The 17791-nt window shown below is 49.7% G+C and overlaps 1 protein-coding gene across 4 annotated transcripts in view; it reads right to left on the bottom strand.

Annotated features, from left to right (window-relative positions):
- Window positions 1–17791, bottom strand: part of TBC1D14 (TBC1 domain family member 14) — a 118725-nt gene that overhangs the window by 75184 nt on the left and 25750 nt on the right. The window contains exon 1 of one of the 4 annotated variants that reach the window (XM_013964821.2): window positions 4702–4880. The exons of the other annotated variants lie outside the window; for them this stretch is intronic. Coding sequence (XP_013820275.2) covers window positions 4702–4736 — 35 coding nt within the window. The 5' untranslated portion in view covers window positions 4737–4880. Of the gene's footprint in view, window positions 1–4701; window positions 4881–17791 lie in introns of those variants that run through there. 4 annotated transcript variants of the gene reach the window in all.

Below are 17791 nucleotides of genomic sequence, written 5' to 3'. Positions count from 1 at the left end.
CATGACGGGGCCAGGAGGGTCAGCCTCATGGGGAGGTGCTGGTCCTCACAGGCTGCACACAGGACCTGCACGTGCATGGGCCCCAGAAAGTCCACGGGGGTCCAAGCAGGCAGCCACGGTCCCCCGGCTCCACCCGCCTCTCCAAGCCAGCGCTCTGCCCCCGGAGGCGGGCGTCAAGGCCGGCGGCTAAGGGAAGGTGACCCAGGGGGCGCGGGACCCACCAGAGGCCTATGGCTGACGCATGTCAGGTCCACTTTCCAATAAAGCTGAAGAGCCTCAGGAAACACACCTTAGAGTCTGTCAGCAGGTGAGCCACATCCAGCTACAAGGGAAGAGCATCACCCTCAAAGCCTGAGGGGGCAAGAAGGCCAAAGGCAAGAAAAAGGAGCCAGGGTCTCCCGCAGCATTTATCCGTGGCTGGCAAAACATTTATTCTTGTCTCAATAGGCACAACTCAGAGGACAAGATACAGGACACCAACGGCCAAGTCCCGCTGACAATAATGGTGTGCCCAGACTCAGGGGACGAGCTTATGGTTGCTGGGAGGCGGGGATGGACATGTACACTCTGCTGTATTTAAAATGGATCACCAACAAGGACCCACTGTAAGCACAGGGAACTCTGCGCCACGTGGCAGCCTGGATGGGAAGGGAGTTCCGGGAGAATGGATACCTGCTTATGTGTGGCTGTCCCTTAGCTGTTCATCTGAAACTATCACGACATAGTTAACCGGCTATACCCAAATACAAAGTAAGATGTTCTTAAAAAACATAAACCAGTGTGTCAAGTCTGCGAGGTCCCCCGTGAGGCTGGACGCACAGGCCCGGCAGATGCCAGGCCGCAAGAGACCAGCACCGTCAGACGCAGCAACGAGGCCGCTCACTGACATTTACCTGGGACGGGCTGGACCTGTGGGACCCCAGTCCTCACCAGGAGAGGTCAGGACGGAGACTGCACAGATTCAGGCACAGCTTTCCTTTTCTCGGCCTCCTCTACACTCTGAGTCACCGGGGTCCTCACGGTCAAAGGCTCGTCCAGCGGCCCCTGTCGGCAGGAGGCACAGGGGAGGCCAACATCCGAAGCGGCAAAAGGCAGCCGCGCGAGCGTGGGGAAATGACACCCTGAGGCCTGACGGCCCTCCCCTTCTGACAAGACGTGTGGCCCTGCGCTGGGGCCACCCGCCACACACGTGGCCACTGAGCACTAGGAGTGTGCACAGGATCACGCTGAGACAATACACTGGCTAAGGAAGACCTTTCAAGTGTCCCAGAAAGACTGAAGCGACCCAAGGGCTCATGATCTATGCGTACGCAGCCTTAAAGGGTCAGGGGGCACTTTCCGAAAGATGGTGAAGTGTCCATTCTTAAAGGAAAAAAAGCAAGGTACATCACAGATCATCGTAAGGCACGCCGCGTCAACACCTGCATGTGCACCTGCCTGACACGCACAGCCCAGCCCTAGAAGACACCGACCGACCAGCGTCACCACTGCTTCGGGACGGGCTGCTGGGGGCAAAAGGCACAGGGCAGAATGGGAAGTTTTCATCACATACTCTCCTGGGCTCTTTGAATTCTGAGCCGTGCAAATGCATCGCCTATTGAAAAAAGTTTAAAAGAAATAAAGTCGCTGCTAAACGAGGAACTCCTGCCAATAAAAAAATGAACGGCTTCTGCACTGTTCTCACCCCATCCTTCAAATCAGAAAGCCCTCATCCAACTCCAGAGAGTGGCTGGTTTCTCTCCATGCAGCTAGCAGCATTACGCACTGAGTTCACAGAGCACCTGCTGTGTTAGGCGGAAGTGTCTGAAGCAAAAAAGCTGAAGAGAAAACGAAAATGTTCCATGGCCGCGCGACTGATATACAAACAAAAAGCCTCTTGGAAGAGAGGGCTGAAAATAGATGTTTATTCAGGTACTCAAGCAGATCACTGTGCCTTCTGCGCCTTTAGAGCGGGTCCTGAGAGGACCCTCGAGCAGTGCAGCCTGGAGGGCCGCAACTGGAAGGGCACGGGTCCCTGGGCTTCAGAGGCCAAGCCAGCGAGCCAGAAACAGTGATGGTGTCCAAGAAAAATGGCCTCAGAGCGAGGTAAGTCCCTGAGGCCGCCCACTGGGGGCTCACAGCCAGGCCAGAGCCAGCACTCAGGTGGAGGCTGCCCCGCGATACGAAGGAAGCCTGGCTGCCTGCTGCCCTGCAGGGGCACACAGAGCGAGCGAGCGGTCACCAGGGCAAGGCAGGCACGTTCCGGTCCCACCTCCACGCTTTTCCCACCAGAGCCCAGAAGCTGCAAGGGCGTGGGGTAGGGAGGAACGTGAAAGATGAAAAGGCGGAGATAGAGACCAAGGACCAGGCCGCACCGGGCCTGGCTCCTGCGCGAGCGCGAGCCCGAGCTGAGCGGGGCCTCCAGGGCCTCACCGCTCACCCCTCCTCCCGCCACCCATCTGCAAGGGCAGAGCTACATCTGGGGAGCCTCGAAGGTCATACACTTTGGGGCATGCTCTTCAAGGCGAAAAAAAAACTAATTAGGAACACAAAGTCGTCCTGACTCATCTGAAAAGACTCTGACGCTGGGAGGGATTGGGGGCAGGAGGAGAAGGGGATGACAGAGGATGAGATGGCTGGATGGCATCACTGACTCGATGGACGTGAGTCTGAGTGAACTCCAGGAGCTGGTGATGGACAGGGAGGCCTGGCGTGCTGCGGTTCATGGGGTCGCAGAGAATCGGACAAGACTGAGCGACTGAACTGAAGTGAACTGAGTGCCTCAATGGCACCCCACTCCAGTACTCTTGCCTGGAAACTCCCATGGATGGAGGATCCTGGTGGGCTGCAGTCCATGGGGTCGCAAAGAGTCAGACACGACTGAGTGACTGAACTGAACTAGAGAGGTCCTGACGTCAGGCGTCCCTAACACGTCACAAACCCAGCTTTATATGCTTCTGAACCCTGGGACGAGGGACGCAGCGGCCACTCGAGCTCACAGGTCACCAAACTCCGGCACAATCCAACATCCCACATCTCTGCTTTTAGCTGAGTGATTACAGAGCCAAGGGCCAATACAAAGGTTGCAAGGCTGTCTTCACAGGTGGTGAGGCTGAGGCTGTTACCTTCACCTCCACCCCCCGAGTTAACTTTCCCGAGTTACTGAAGACAAAAGAAGGCAATTTGAGGAGCAAGCAAGAATGCTTGCTGACAAGAGGCCTGCGAGCTGCTCAACCTGGGTCCCTGGCCTCGCAGGTGTCAACATGCCGCGTGTGAGCTGAGCCACACGCGGGCACGAGGATACGTTCCTAGACGCTATCACCGCGGCTGTGTTTGTCTTCGTCACCAGCGGGCAGAGTCCGTGAGCACGAACACAGTCTCTTCCATTTACTGTGATGCCTCCAGTGTCTAGAACGGTTCCTGGACCACAGGAAAAGACTCAAACTCATCTAACGTGTGCTTTTACAGGGAATTTTCATAAAGATTATCGGAGAGTTACTCCTGTCCATTTAAAACCAAGCAGGAGAGATGGAATGAGGCTGTCCTGGAGGGTGGAGGAGGGCTGGGACGGGAGGACAGTCCTCGCCAACCCGGTGGAGCAGGTTCCACAAGCCACCCACGCTCCCCAGGGTGTCTCAGAACTTCTCAGAGTCTTGAGAAATAGACCTCCAATGTCTTCCTCCTTTGAGAGGCCGTATGTTTGAACTCCTGGCTGTGATTCAGTAATTACTTGGGGGTTCCCGCTCTCTCACTCCTGTCTCAGTGACAAACTGCTGGCGACTTCTGATTCCACAGCAACCGGAAACCAGCAGAAACAGGCAGTGTTCGGCTCCCCCAAGTACTGCCTGGCCCAGCTGGGTATCTCCTTCAGCGTCTCCTGAGTCACAGACCACCTGTCAGGCTCCGGCAGCAGGCACTTCTCCTGCATTTTATGTGTGAAACAACGCTACAGGAATGGTGCTATCATTACCACGATACAGACAGCATAACCTCACACAGGCTCAGTGAGGTCAAAAATTCACTCGAGAGACATCTAAACCCTGACACTCATCAACGGCAGAGAAGGGGAGAAGCTCCACGGACTCCTCGGAAGTCCATCTCCATGTGTTTCTTCCAGATTCCCACCCCTCCATGACTGACATGCTCCACAGCTGCACAGACGCACACCGGGCCTCGGCTCTGCTCTGAAAGCATGAGGGGAAGAGGCTGGCCCACTTCAACCATCAGAGAGACACCAAGGGAAAGCCGCAGCCTGCAGAGCAAACCTCCCGTGTGATCAGATTCTAGCTACCTTGTGGGAAAAAGGAAGTAAGGGAGACACCGAGGTCTTATGGCCACAAGCACTGTGGCTCAAATTCCTAGTTCCACACACAGTTAAAAGTACCCAGGAGTCCCTCTCCTTTTTCAAAAATGTTACCCAAGCAGCAGCTGATGCTAAACATTTAATCCACTAAAAACAGTGTAAACCCTCGGGATGAGGGGTGAGGGGCGGGGGACAGTGAGCATGGATATAAAATCGGGCCCTTGAGCTCCTGGTACACCCAGCAGACCCCCGCTGATCACCCCCATGTTAAACTGAGGAACAGCCGAGGAAACGAGTCTGCCCCAAGCAGGCTTGAGGGGGGATCTAAACCACGTTAAAAGCTATCTAACATGGGAGGAACGTGCTCCAGTTAGGTCTGCAACTACAGAAGCAAGAAAGGCAAGATCGCAACCACCAACCTGTCCATCAACAGCAACGCAGGGGAGACGGCCATCACATCTCCGGGAAGCACCTGGCTCTGAGGGGCTAGCCACAAGAGTGCGCACCTCCCCCAGGAACATTCCTGCCCGGCCCAAGCTGCAGTCCTGAGCAGCACCACAGGCGCCCTTCGGAGCCCGCTCCATGCAGTCTGGAAGGCTAAGGAAGGCTGGGCGGAGCGGCCCGGCTGGAAAGGCCAGGCGGTGGGGGTGTGCTGGGCTCTGACTCCTAGCCAGTCCCCAGGAGGCTGGGTGTGGGCAGTCTGGGAGGAAGGCTGATCGACCAGGTTTCCAGGGCCCCATACAGACCCACTCGTGCAGCTCAGCGCCCGGCAGAGACCCAGAGCCACAGCACAGCAGGACAGGCTCAGCTGACCCCAAAACCCATGGGCGCTGAGGACTGAGAAGGCAGGCAAAGTGCACCTTGGAACAACTGAGCACCTCCTCTGGGCCAGACACTGCACTCTGTGCAGAAGCAACCAGGTTTTCTGGTGAGTCACAAACACGGTCACTAAATCTCTGTCCAAACACTTGCCTTAGAACCATCACTAGGGGATTGTCCCTCCATGACTTCAAAGAGTGCTAAAGCTTTTTTAAGGGACAAGATCTAATTAGCAACTTCAAGGTCTATAGAACTGATCTCTTTTAAAGCCATAAGATATCATGGGTTGGCAGGCCCTTGGGGCAGGCATCATTCAGTCATTTGTCAACAAGCAGCCCACGGTTAAGACAATCCTCCAGGCGCCCAGCTAGGGTTCACTTGCTACTGATCAGCCCCATTGTCCATGCCCATCTGGCACATGTCTGTACGTCTGATTACACAAAAGACATCTGACTGGAGACAGCAGGTGGACATCTCTGGCAAGAGAAGCTGGTGAGGAACAGAGGGAAAACTTACTTTATGTTACAAAGTACTGTACTGATGCTTTATTTTTTTAAAAAAGTCAAATCTTTGCAACTAAAAAGAAAAGACAGTCAAGCATGGGCGGTAAGAGGGTACAGTGTGGCCCTCAGCACACATCTGTCCCAGGCCCTGGGACCAGGGAGTAAGACAGACACGACTTCCACCCCAGTGCAGCGGACGCTAACGCGCACACTCTACAAAGCCGGGGACCCCAGAGTGGGAAGCTGGACCAGAGGCAGCGTCACCTACCTGGGAGCTGGCTAGAAATACAAATCTTAACCCCATCCAGACCTACTGGGTCAGAAACTCGGGCGCAGCCCAGCAAGCTCTGTTTAACAGGTCCTCCAGGTGGCTCGGATGCGGCTAAGGTTTGAGAAGCACTGTTCTGACTACACTTACACACTTCGAACAATTCCTGCTCTCCAACTTAGCACCTGGTCAAATCCCTCACTACTCTAGGAGCCAGACAGACATGTTTCCATCTGTAGCCCAGGGTGAGGACAGAGCAGCCATTCACAACGTGAATGGAAGAGATTCACTCTAAGAATCCTCGAAGCCACCATAGGAGACTCACAAAGAGCTCACTTGAAGAGACTCCTCACAAAGCCGCTGGAAGAGATTAGTCCAAGCCCCCCAGCGACAGCCTGCGTTCCGGCTTCATCTGCAGTCTTTGTCAGGAGGCGCGTTCCCGGCTTCGTCTGCAGCCTCTTCCTCGGGAGGCGCTGTGCTCTCTCCGCTCCAGAACACTCGTGTTTCTGTGGTCCTTCCAAGTTCTTCCTCAACCTGCAGTATTCATGTTTTATAATCATTCCTCAGCAAAAGAAATGCTTCCAGAAATAGCCACAATTTTAAAACTCACAGAGAAAACTCAGGTCCAGATGGTCTCACTGGTGAACATTTAAGAAAGAAACCTTCACAAACTCTTCCAGAGAACAAACCTTTTACACACCCCCCCCCCACAGCAAATTTATTAGGTCACTCAACTGATGCATTTATACGTCTGATTCACCAAGAAAAACAGGACTTTCTGATGACCCTGGGAGGGTTATCTGACATGGGTTAGTATGTACATGTATACACGTTAAATTCCCATGAAGGCTTTCTATTATTTTTAACAATTCATATACAACAGAACAGACTTTTTGGTGTGCAGGTCTCCAAGTTTTAACACACTGGTCAGTTCATTTAACCACCAGGGGAAAATCTTACAGAAAGTCTTTGAGAAAACAGAAACAAAAACATTAATCAACCTATTTTATAAGCTCACCATCATCTTCACACCGAAATTGGACAGAGAGCATTGTAAGAAAGGAAAGTTATAGGCTATACTCTTATGAACAGAGGCAGAAAAAAATGTCAAATATATATATTAGCAAATCAAATCCAACCACAGATATAAAGGATGATCTATCAAGAACAGTTGAGATTATTCTAAGGAAGCCAAGTTAGTTTACTTAACACTAGAAAAATATGTTGTTCACCACATACAGAAAATAAAGGCTAAAACGCGTCATTAATAGATGTGGGGAAAAAAGCACTTGATAAATGCAACACACTCATGATTTTTTAAATAATAAAACTATGAATAAAAGCAAACAATTTTTATCAGATTCCTTAATCTGATTTTTAAAAAGTACTTATTACTATAAAGTAAGGCATCTAATAAAACACATCTTATTGCAAAAATCACACTTAGTGGGGAAATGGTGAAAGCTTTCCCAGACACCAGCACCATACAAGGCTCTCTGCCAGCATTACTTCAATTTAACCTGTATGGGAGATCCTGGTCATGCAATAACTTAAGAAAGTAAATAAAAAGTCTAAGAATTGGAAAGAAACAAACCCCATCCACAGACAGCATGATATCCTACAGAGAAAAAGCAAAAGAAACCACACATAAACTGTAAGAACTGAACTGAGCAAGATTCTGGGAGTCAAGGTCTACACACAAAAATTAACTCCGTTTCCAACTAACGCTTATAAAATAGCATTTTGAAAACCATCAAAAATAACAAGTATCTTGGAATAAATTTAATGAAACACAAAACCTCTACATAAAAAACTATAAAATACTGTGAAAAAATTTTTAAAAACTAAATAAATGAAAGGACATACCATATTCAGAGATTAGAAGTTTTCTACTATACAAGTCTTCTATAGCAAAAAATAACCAACAGATTCAATGTAATCCCAAACAAAATCAGAGCAGATTTTTTGTGGTAATTGCCAAACTGACTGTTAAAATTTACAGGGAAATGAAAATGACCTAGAATAACCAAAGCAATGGTAAAGAAGAACGAAGTAGGAGGGCTTACTCTACAGATATCAAGACCTATGATACAGTAACAGTAATTAAGGGAATACAAGTGAGAGAACAAACAGATGATGGAACATACACAGTCCCCTGACTTATTTCAAAGGTTCAGTGGGATGGATGATCTTTACAATAAGTAAGGATTAACCGCTCACTACCTCACACTGTAACAGAAAATTAATCTAGTTGGTAAAGGCAAAACAAAGTTTCTACAAGATAACGTGCATGCATGCTAAGTCACCTCAGTCGTGTTCGACCCAAGGATCGAACCTGTGTCTCTCAGGTCTCCTGCATTGACAAGCAGGCTCTCTACCACTAGCACCACCTGGACAGCCCAGAAGATAGCTCAGACTTCCTCAAACAGGACACAAAAGGCACTAACCATAAAAAGAAAAATTCTATTAAGCAGAATTCATCACCATGAAGAACTTTTGTTAGTTAATAAAGCAAACTTTTAAAACATTCGGTTCAGTTCAGTCGCTCAGTCGTGTCCAACTCTTTGCGACCCCATGAATCGCAGCACGCCAGGCCTCCCTGTCCATCACCAACTCCCGGAGTTCACTCAGACTCACATCCATCGAGTCAGTGATGCCATCCAGCCATCTCATTCTCTGTCATCCCCTTCTCCTCCTGCCCCCAATCCCTCCCAGCATCACAGTCTTTTCCAATGAGTCAACTCTTCTCATGAGGTGGCCAAAGTACTGGAATTACAGCTTTAGCATCATTGCTTCCAAAGAACACCCAGGGCTGATCTCCTTTAGAATGGACTGGTTGGATCTCCTTGCAGTCCAAGGGACTCTCAAGAGTCTTCTCCAACACCATAGTTCAAAAGCATCAATTCTTTGGCGCTCAGCCTTCTTCACAGTCCAACTCTCATATCCATACATGACCACAGGAAAAACCATAGCCTTGACTAGACGGACCTTAGTCGGCAAAGTAATGTCTCTGCTTTTGAATATACTATCTAGGTTGGTCATAACTTTTCTTCCAAGGAGTAAGCGTCTTTTAATTTCATGGCTGCAATCACCATCTGCAGTGATTTTGGAGCCCCAAAAAATGAAGTCTGACACTGTTTCCACTGTTTCTCCATCTATTTCCCATGAAGTGATGGGACCAGATGCCATGATCTTCATTTTCTGAATGCTGAGCTTTAAGCCAACTTTTTCACTCTCCTCTTTCACTTTCATCAAGAGGCTTTTTAGTTCCTCTTCACTTTCTGCTATAAGGGTGGTGTCATCTGCATATCTGAGGTTACTGATATTTCTCCCGGCAATCTTGATTACAGCTAGTGTTTCTTCCAGTCCAGCGTTTCTCATGATGTACTCTGCACAGAAGTTAAATAATCAGGGTGACAATATACAGCCTTGACGTACTCCTTTTCCTATTTGGAACCAGTCTGTTGTTCCGTGTCCAGTTCTAACTGTTGCTTCTTGACCTGTATACAGGTTTCTCAAGAGGCAGGTCAGGTGGTCTGGTATTCCCATCTCTGGAAGAATTTTCCACAGCTTATTGTGATCCACACAGTCAAAGGCTTTGGCATAGTCAATAAACCAGAAATAGATGTTTTTCTGGAACTCTCTTGCTTTTTCCATGATCCAGCGGATGTTGGCAATTTGATCTCTGGTTCCTCTGCCTTTTCTAAAACCAGCTTAAACATCTGGAACTTCACAGTTCACATATTGCTGAAGCCTGGCTTGGAGAATTTTGAGCATTACTTTACTAGCATGTGGGATGAGTGCAATTGTGCGGTAGTTTGAGCATTCTTTGGCACTATCTTTCTTTGGGATTGACTGGAATGAAAACTGACCTTTTCCAGTCCTGTGGCTACTGCTGAGTTTTCCAAATTTGCTGGCATATTGAGTGCAGCACTTTCATAGCATCATCTTTCAGAATTTGAAATAGCTCAACTGGAATTCCATCACCTCCACTAGCTTTGTTCGTAGTGATGCTTTCTAAGGCCCACTTGACTTCACATTCCAGGATGTCTGGTTCTAGGTGAGTGATCACACCATCATGATTATCCGAGTCGTGAAGATCTTTTTTGTACAGTTCTTCTGTGTATTCTTGCCACCTCTTTTCAATACCTTCTGCTTCTGTTACGTCCATACCATTTTTGTCCTTTATCGAGCCCATCTTTGCATGAAATGTTCCCTTGGTATCTCTACTTTTCTTGAAGAGATCTCTAGTCTTTCCCATTCTGTTGTTTTCCTATATTTCTTTGCATTGATTGCTGAGGAAGGCTTTCTTATCTCTTCTTGTTATTCTTTGGAACTCTGCATTCAGATACTTATATCTTTCCTTTTCTCCTTTGCTTTTCACTTCTCTTCTTTTCACAGCTATTTGTAAGGCCACCCCAGACAGCCATTTTGCTTTTTTGCATTTCTTTTCCATGGGCATGGTCTTGATCCCTGTCTCGTACAATGTCACAAACCTCAGTCCATAGTTCATCAGACACTCTATCTATCAGATCTAGGCCCTTAAATCTATTTCTCACTTCCACTGTATAATCATAAGGAATTTGGTTTAGGTCATACCTGAACGGTCTTCTAGTGGTTTTCCCTACTTTCTTCAATTTAAGTCTGAATTTGGCAATAAGGAGCTCATGATGAGAGCCACAGTCAGCTCCCAATCTTGTTTTTGCTGACTGTATAGAGCCTCTCCATTTTTGGCTGCAAAGAATATAATCAAAAAGATATGGGCTTCCCTCATGGCTCAGTTGGTAAAGAATCCGCCTGCAATACAGGAGACCCAGGTTCAAATCCTGCACCGGGACGATCCCTGGAGAAGGAAATGGCAACCCACTCCAGTATTTTTGCCTGGAGAATCCCATGGACAGAGAAGCCGGGCAGGCTATAGTCCGTGGGGTCGCAAGAGTTGGCCACAACTTAGTGACTAAACCACCACCACCAAAAGATATTGCAATACATAACTCTCACAAAGGACTCTCATCCTGAATACAGACAGTACGCCTACAAACCAGTTAAGACAAACCTCCACAGGCAAGCCACAAAGGGAGATTCTCAAACAATCACCAAGATACGAAAAAGTGCATCGAACCATGAGTCATCAGAGAAATGTAAATGAAATCAAATACCCCTATCCTATCACCAGAACGGCAAAAAGGGGGAAAAAAGCCAGGAAACTGATACCACCAAGTCTGGGAGAGGAAGGAGCCGTGTGCACACGCCTCTGCACATTCTGGGACAGCCACCCCGGAAGACCAGCCAGCCGCGTCCACGAAAGCAGGCCCAGCGAGTCCACCTGAGGTTTACGTGCACAGAGAGACACTACTACCAGCGTTCTTCCCAGTGGTCATGAGCGGAGCAAGCGAAACATCCACCCACAGGAGAACGCAAAGGGACGGGTCTACCTGTACCCCTGAAAACCCCCCAGAAAGAAAGACTGGATCCTGCTGCCGCACAGGAAGCACCTGCACGAGCCGCAGACAAAACTGAGCAAAGAAAGCCAGAGAACAGAGTATACGCTGTGTGACGCCATACACCTAAAGTTCAAAATGAGCGGAACACGTCTATGGTGACAGAAGTCCGAACAGTGGTGGCCCCCAGGGAGCGAGGTCCTGACCAAGAAGGGGTGTGACTCTGCAGGGGCACACGAGTGGGTGCTCACTCTGTCCCCACTCGGCAAACACTAGTCAGCTCCAAGCGCGCTCCTCTGGAGCCTCTGGGCTGATGGAGCCCCTTTCCGCCAAGTCCCTCCTCTGTGCCCCCAGAGCACTCACACTGACTGTGACCGAGGGCTGGGGGCTGTGTTTCAGTTATTTACGCGCCACTGCTTTCATGCATTGGAGAAGGCAATGGCAACCCACTCCAGTGTTCTTGCCCGGAGAATCCCAGGGACGGGGGAGCCTGGTGGGCTGCCGTCTATGGGGTCACAGAGTCGGACACGACTGAAGCGACTTAGCAACAGCAGCAGCAGCCCACTACATACAGGGGAACCTTACTTGGTCTTTGTACCCCCAAGGCCTGGCATAAGACCTGCTGGATTTGCTGCATTAACAGGTAATTCATTAACTAACCCTGAAACTGCACTACCGCCTCAGAGCCTCCCACTGATAACTCAGAGAGCAAAACAAAACCCCGTGTTATCCTGGGCCACAACCTCCTTGAAATCTCCTTCAAACACTCCCACCATTTAAATACAGGAAGGAAAGATTAAAGACAGATGCCTCCTCTAACATTAGCTTAGGTTTTTAAGAAGAAAGAGAAGACACAGTGAAAATGCCTACATAATGTAGTACAGAACACTGCTAAAGGAAAAAACACACAGCTTTATACTTAATCTCTGTCTGGATACCAAAGAACAGAGGGCGAACGGAGCTGCTCGTTAGCAACAGGCTGCAAGCATCATGAATCGTGAGTGGTCTGAGGACCACAATGGTGGCTGAGGAAAGGGACGAAACGGCCACACTCTTTCCATGTTAGGGATTCTGACAGCTAAGATCCGAATCCCTGATCATACACAGATTCAGCATCAGGCAGAGCTGGGCTCGCATCCCACCCTGGGAACAAGCTGCTGGACTCTGAGCAAGAAAAGCAGCCCTTGGTTTCGAGGCACCACCACCCAGCTGCCCACCTTGGGACTGTCAGGAGTGCTTATCAATGACACTGAAAGCAGCCTGCTCACTACATAGGGCCGAGCGCCGCATCTCGTTGAATCCCGACCCTAGGCACACGGGGCTTGCCTGGTGGCTCAGCGGTTACGAATCCACCTTTAATGCAGGAGACTGCCTGCAATGCAGGAGACACAGATTTGACCCCTGGGTCGGGAAGATCCCCTGGAGAAGGAAATGGCGACCCACTCCAGTGTTCTTGCCTGGGAAATACCATGGACAGAGGAGCCTGGAGGGCTACAGTCCATGGGGTCGCAATAGTTGGACACAACTGCGTGACTAACCACCACCACCTAGTCAGTCATACATGTTATTTCTTTCACTCAACAAATATATTTTGAGCACTGCTCATCTCCAAGGCCAGAGAAGGCAATGGCACCTCACTCCAGTACTCTTGCCTGGAAAATCCCATGGACGGAGGAGCCTGGCAGGCTACAGTCCATGGGGTCACTGAGGGTTGGACACGACTGAGCGACTTCACTTTCACTTTTTCATTTTCATGCATTGGAGAAGGAAATGGCACCCCACTCCAGTGTTCTTGCCTGGAGAATCCCAGGGACAGGGGAGCCTGGTGGGCTGCCGTCTATGGGGTCACACAGAGTCGGACACGACTGACGCGACTTAGCAGTAGCAGTAGCAGCATCTCCGAGGCAGGGCCAAGTTCAGGAAATACAATCGATGATGATCAGAGACACAGGTGTCCATCCTCCACAGGCTTATGCATAATTTTCCTCAAAATGAGGAAATTCAGAGACATAACCTTGCCTAAGGTCACACAGTAAACCAGAACGCTTGGATCTGGACTTAAGTCTGTATTTTCCAAGAGTGGTTCTCAATCCTGGCTGCAAACTACAATCACCTAGGCAGCTTTTTCGAAATTCCTAATGCCCCGCTCTCACCCTAAACTGATTAAAACTGGTCTCTGAGGGCAGGGCCTGGACAATTTTTTTTTTTTTCAAGTTTTCTGAGTAATTCTATTGTGCTGCAAAGGCTGAGAACTTTGCTCCTTCACTAATAAATGTTCCCTTCCCCTGCTATCTGTTTAACTGATGCTTTAATCTACGCATATGAATTTAAGATTAACTCCCTTCCAGCAGTTTCCATGAACAGCAAATTACTTTTAGAGTTTGCTTTAAATGGCCCAACAATTCTACTTGCTAAAGCAAAACGAAACTGTGAACACCTGGTTTGTGATGAAAACGTTTCCAGTCTCCCCTGCTTCCAGGACCAGGCTAGTGCAGGTCCCTAACCCAGGGAGCCTGGAGAGCCCACCTGCCCACGCCCCCTCCCTCCACAGCAGCAAATCCAGGCCCTGCCCCAGGATTCGCTGGAGCCCAGCAGATCCTTGTCTTCTCTCCTATGGAAAATACTCAGCCCGGAGTGTGCACACCGCAGGCCTTGCCCATGAGGATTAAGACAGACCAGTCTCTTCCGTGCGGCTCCAGAACAAGAGCACATGCTGGCCAAGCGAACAGAACTGAGTCACGTTCTAACACTCCAGGGCCAGGCAAGGACACCAGTTGGGCATCAGGGGTGGCGAAGCCCCAGGCCTTGTCTTTGAGGGGCCCACAGTAAGAGCGAGACAGAACACTGCTGAACTAACCGAAAGAGGCTGCGGGAACAGAGGGCAGCACGCCTGGGGGAGGCTGCCTCTGCCCTGGCCACAGCGGGCCAGGCTTCACAGAAGAGGTGTCAGCTGGGCCGGGCCGTGAAGCTGTGCAGAAATCGGCCCCGGGGACCAGGGCAGAGGGAAAGAGCACGTGTCAGGTAAAGGCAGGGCAGGGCGAGCCAGCAGTGCTGGGCTCAGAACATACTGTCCCAGGAGTCAGAGCAAGCGCCCGGGGGAAGGAGACAAGGGAAAGTGGAAATGTCAGCTGCTCAGTCGTGTCCGACTCTTTGGGACCCCATGGACTGTAGCCCGCCGGGCTCTTCTGTCCACAAGATCCTCCAGGCAAGAACACTGGAGTGGGCTGCCATGCCCTCCTCCAGAGGATCTTCTCGACCCAGGGGAGCCCAAGGAAAGGAAGGGAGGAAGCCAAAGGCATCTCTGCATTCTGCAGACCGCAGGACATGGAAGGACAAATCCTCCCAAACTTCAACTTAGCAACCAGAGGCCAGAGCTGTGAACACTTCTACCAGTCCACTGGCCCTCAGTGAGTTTCCCCGTTCATACAGCAGGGCTGGACCTTCACTGCCATAAATCTGCACCCAGGACAGAGGGCTCCAGAGGCTCTCCTCCTCGCCTCAGGAGACGGCAGATCAGAGCCGACCCAGGGTCAGGGCCACGGTCAGGAGGCAAGAACACTTCTGGGATTCTGTCCCAGGAAATCGTCTGAAATGCACGCGGTGCACACTGAGGTGCCCACAGCCAACTTCATCATCAAAGAGTAGGAACAAAACCATTTCCTTATTGGAAAGTCAATGATTCACAGGACGGGATACCACCACAAAGACATCAGTGTGTGTGGACAATTCATTTTTAATCATGTGAGAAAATGTTTTCAATAAGTTAAAAAAAGAAAAAAAAGCAGGATATCAAGCTGTAGTGATAACACACATTTTTATGGATAAAATTCAGAGAAAGTCTGTAGGGAAATACAGTAAAGAGGACAATCAATAGCAGGTGTAAAAGTGGAAAGGACAAAAATAAAATGATGAACATAAAAAGTCAAAATTTTCCTACATATTACTAAAAGAATAGAAGCTTTAGGAAAACATGTAAAAGAAGGTTTACCATTAAAAACAAAAGGCAAAAACCTCCCAGAAGAACACGCCAGTTTCGCAGACACTGCCAGTGTGGACGCCACACATGCAATCTGAAACCTACGCTGCAGGGTGACCTGATGGGGAAGCTCAAACTGTTGAGGTGGGGGGGGAGCTTCTCCCAAATTCTAGAACAATAACAAAGCTGAAAAGGAAGATATTTAGGCTTTAAGAGCTAAGTGTTCCAGATCTCTTTATTACTCTTTTAGATTCACAATCTAGTGCACCTTCACTTAAGAGGATTTACTGAACCCCTACTAAGCACTTGCACTGGCCAGGAAAACAGAACCAGAACGAATAAGCCGCGTAGGACGTAGCCCCTGCCTTCAACCTGCAGGAAGCTCATGGTGAAGGGCTGCAGAGGGTGTGGGTGCCTTCAACCTGCAGGAAGCTCACGGTGAGGGGGCTGCAGAGGGTGTGGATGTTGTCGCAAAACAAGACCATGGACTGTGGACCCAAACAAGGGGGTCTGGGGTGGGAGGACAGCTGATCAGAGGAGGCTCTCCAGAGGGACAATGGGAGTTTGCCAGCACAGCAGGCCAAAGTGCAGGGTAACCCACGCTGGCTCAGAGGACTCACTTCTTTTGCTTTTGGCTGAGCTGCATGGCTTGCAGGGCCTTAGTTCCCCGACCAGCGATGGAATGTGTGTGCCTGATTTAGAAGCACAGAGGCTTAACCGCTGGACCACCAGGCGAGTCCCCGGAGACTCTAAGTTGCATTTCGCCACGTGTTGTCTCTGTTACTATAAGTCATGTTTTGGTAGGGTTTTGTGGCTGTGGCATAGGACGGGGGCTGGACGTAGAATGCTCCCTGGGTGTTGATGCACTTCGGTGTTGATGCTGCAGATGGTGAGAACTACTATTTAAGCAAGAGGGTGCCAGAGCATTCTATGTATAGGCCCCAGGCACTACTTCTTATGAAGAAAGGGGATCAAGAAAAATGATTCAGGAAAATGGCCGGCCAAGGCTCCTCACTCTTCATCAAACCCACTTCCTCATTATCCAGGCACTGCCCGTTTCCCAGCCTCCCTCACAGGTGTGCGTGGCCACAGGTCGAGAAAAACGGCTGGCCAGGGCTACAAGGTCACACGGCCAACATTCGCTGGATCACCAAAAAAGCAAAAGAGTTCTAGAAAAACAGCTACTTCTGCTTTATTTGACTAAGCCAAAGCCTTTGCCTGTGTGGATCACAACAAACTGTGGAAAATTCTTAGAGAGATGGGAATACCAGACTACCTGACCTGTGTTCTGAGAAATCTGTATCTAGGCACTGGCCAATTTCCCAGCCGCTCCCCCCGCCCCCCAACAGGTGTGTGTGGCCACAAGTCGGAGCGCCAGCCAATAAGCTGTGAGTGGGGTGATCTGCCCCCCCTCACATGTGTGCTCCCCAGGAAACCCCCCACACGCAGCACGTTCAGACTCTGTCCCCTCTCCGGCTCGATGCAAAGGAGCCTGGAGTCCTCAGGTCGAAATCGACAGAGCCCCGAGATGGAGAGGACATGGAAGAGAGTGGAAATAAACCTCCGCTGTGTCTGAGTCTTCAAATATATTTCAAGTTTGTTACAGCATCTAGCATTCACCTAAGCAAATACGTATTTATGTCTTCTCCCCACAAACTCTGAAAGTGAAAAGTGAAAGTGAAGTCGCTCAGTCGTGTCCGACTCTTTGCAACCCCACGGACTGCAGCCTACCAGGCTCCTCTGTTCATGCGATTTTCCAGGCAAGAGCACCAGAGTGGGTTGCCATTTCCTTCTCCATAATCTCTCACCACCATTCAATTTATTCTGCCTTAAAAACAACTGCTGTCAAAGGAACTTCTAAAAAGAATGAAACCTGTTCATTCCGGGGTAAAGACTCAGAGTAAACAGTCAGGTGCGAGGGTGGGGGCTGACCAGGAAACATTCTTTCTCGTCTAACTGGCCGCTTGCCCTCTTCTTCCTCCTCATACTAGGCTCTCTCCACCTGTGAACAACAACAAAAAAAACCATGCCACCCGCCATCCCGTAAATACGAATGCTGCCTACCATCCGGCCAGCAGCTACTGCAGAAGACCCTCTGGTGTGCCCTGGGGGTGGGGGTGGGGGTCAGGGTAGAGAGAACCAGACGACTGGCCCTAGATAGTTAAGGGATGGTTTCAATCAGCACAGACTCTTGCATCTTCCCATACGTAGAAAAGCTCTAAAACCATTAACCTGAGACATCTGCTTTCTGTGATTAGCAATAATCTTTTATGTTTGACTACAAGTTGTTTCTTTCCCCCATCAAAAAACTCCAGACCCTGGCTCCTTGTTTATCTCTCTGGAACAGTCAGTCCATCAGAGCTATCAGAGAGGCTGCCTTTCCGGGCTATGGTCCGCAGGAATGCCACAGAATGAAACAGAATTCTCAGTTTTTGGGTGGTGCACTTTTTTCAGTCGACACAGCCCTGTAGTATGTGAACTGGGAGGCAGAGCCCATGCCCT

The sequence above is a fragment of the Capra hircus genome, chromosome 6 (genome assembly GCF_001704415.2).
Source record: "Capra hircus breed San Clemente chromosome 6, ASM170441v1, whole genome shotgun sequence".
NCBI classification, from domain to species: Eukaryota; Metazoa; Chordata; class Mammalia; order Artiodactyla; family Bovidae; genus Capra; species Capra hircus.
This window is presented reverse-complemented; position numbering and strand designations above follow the sequence as displayed.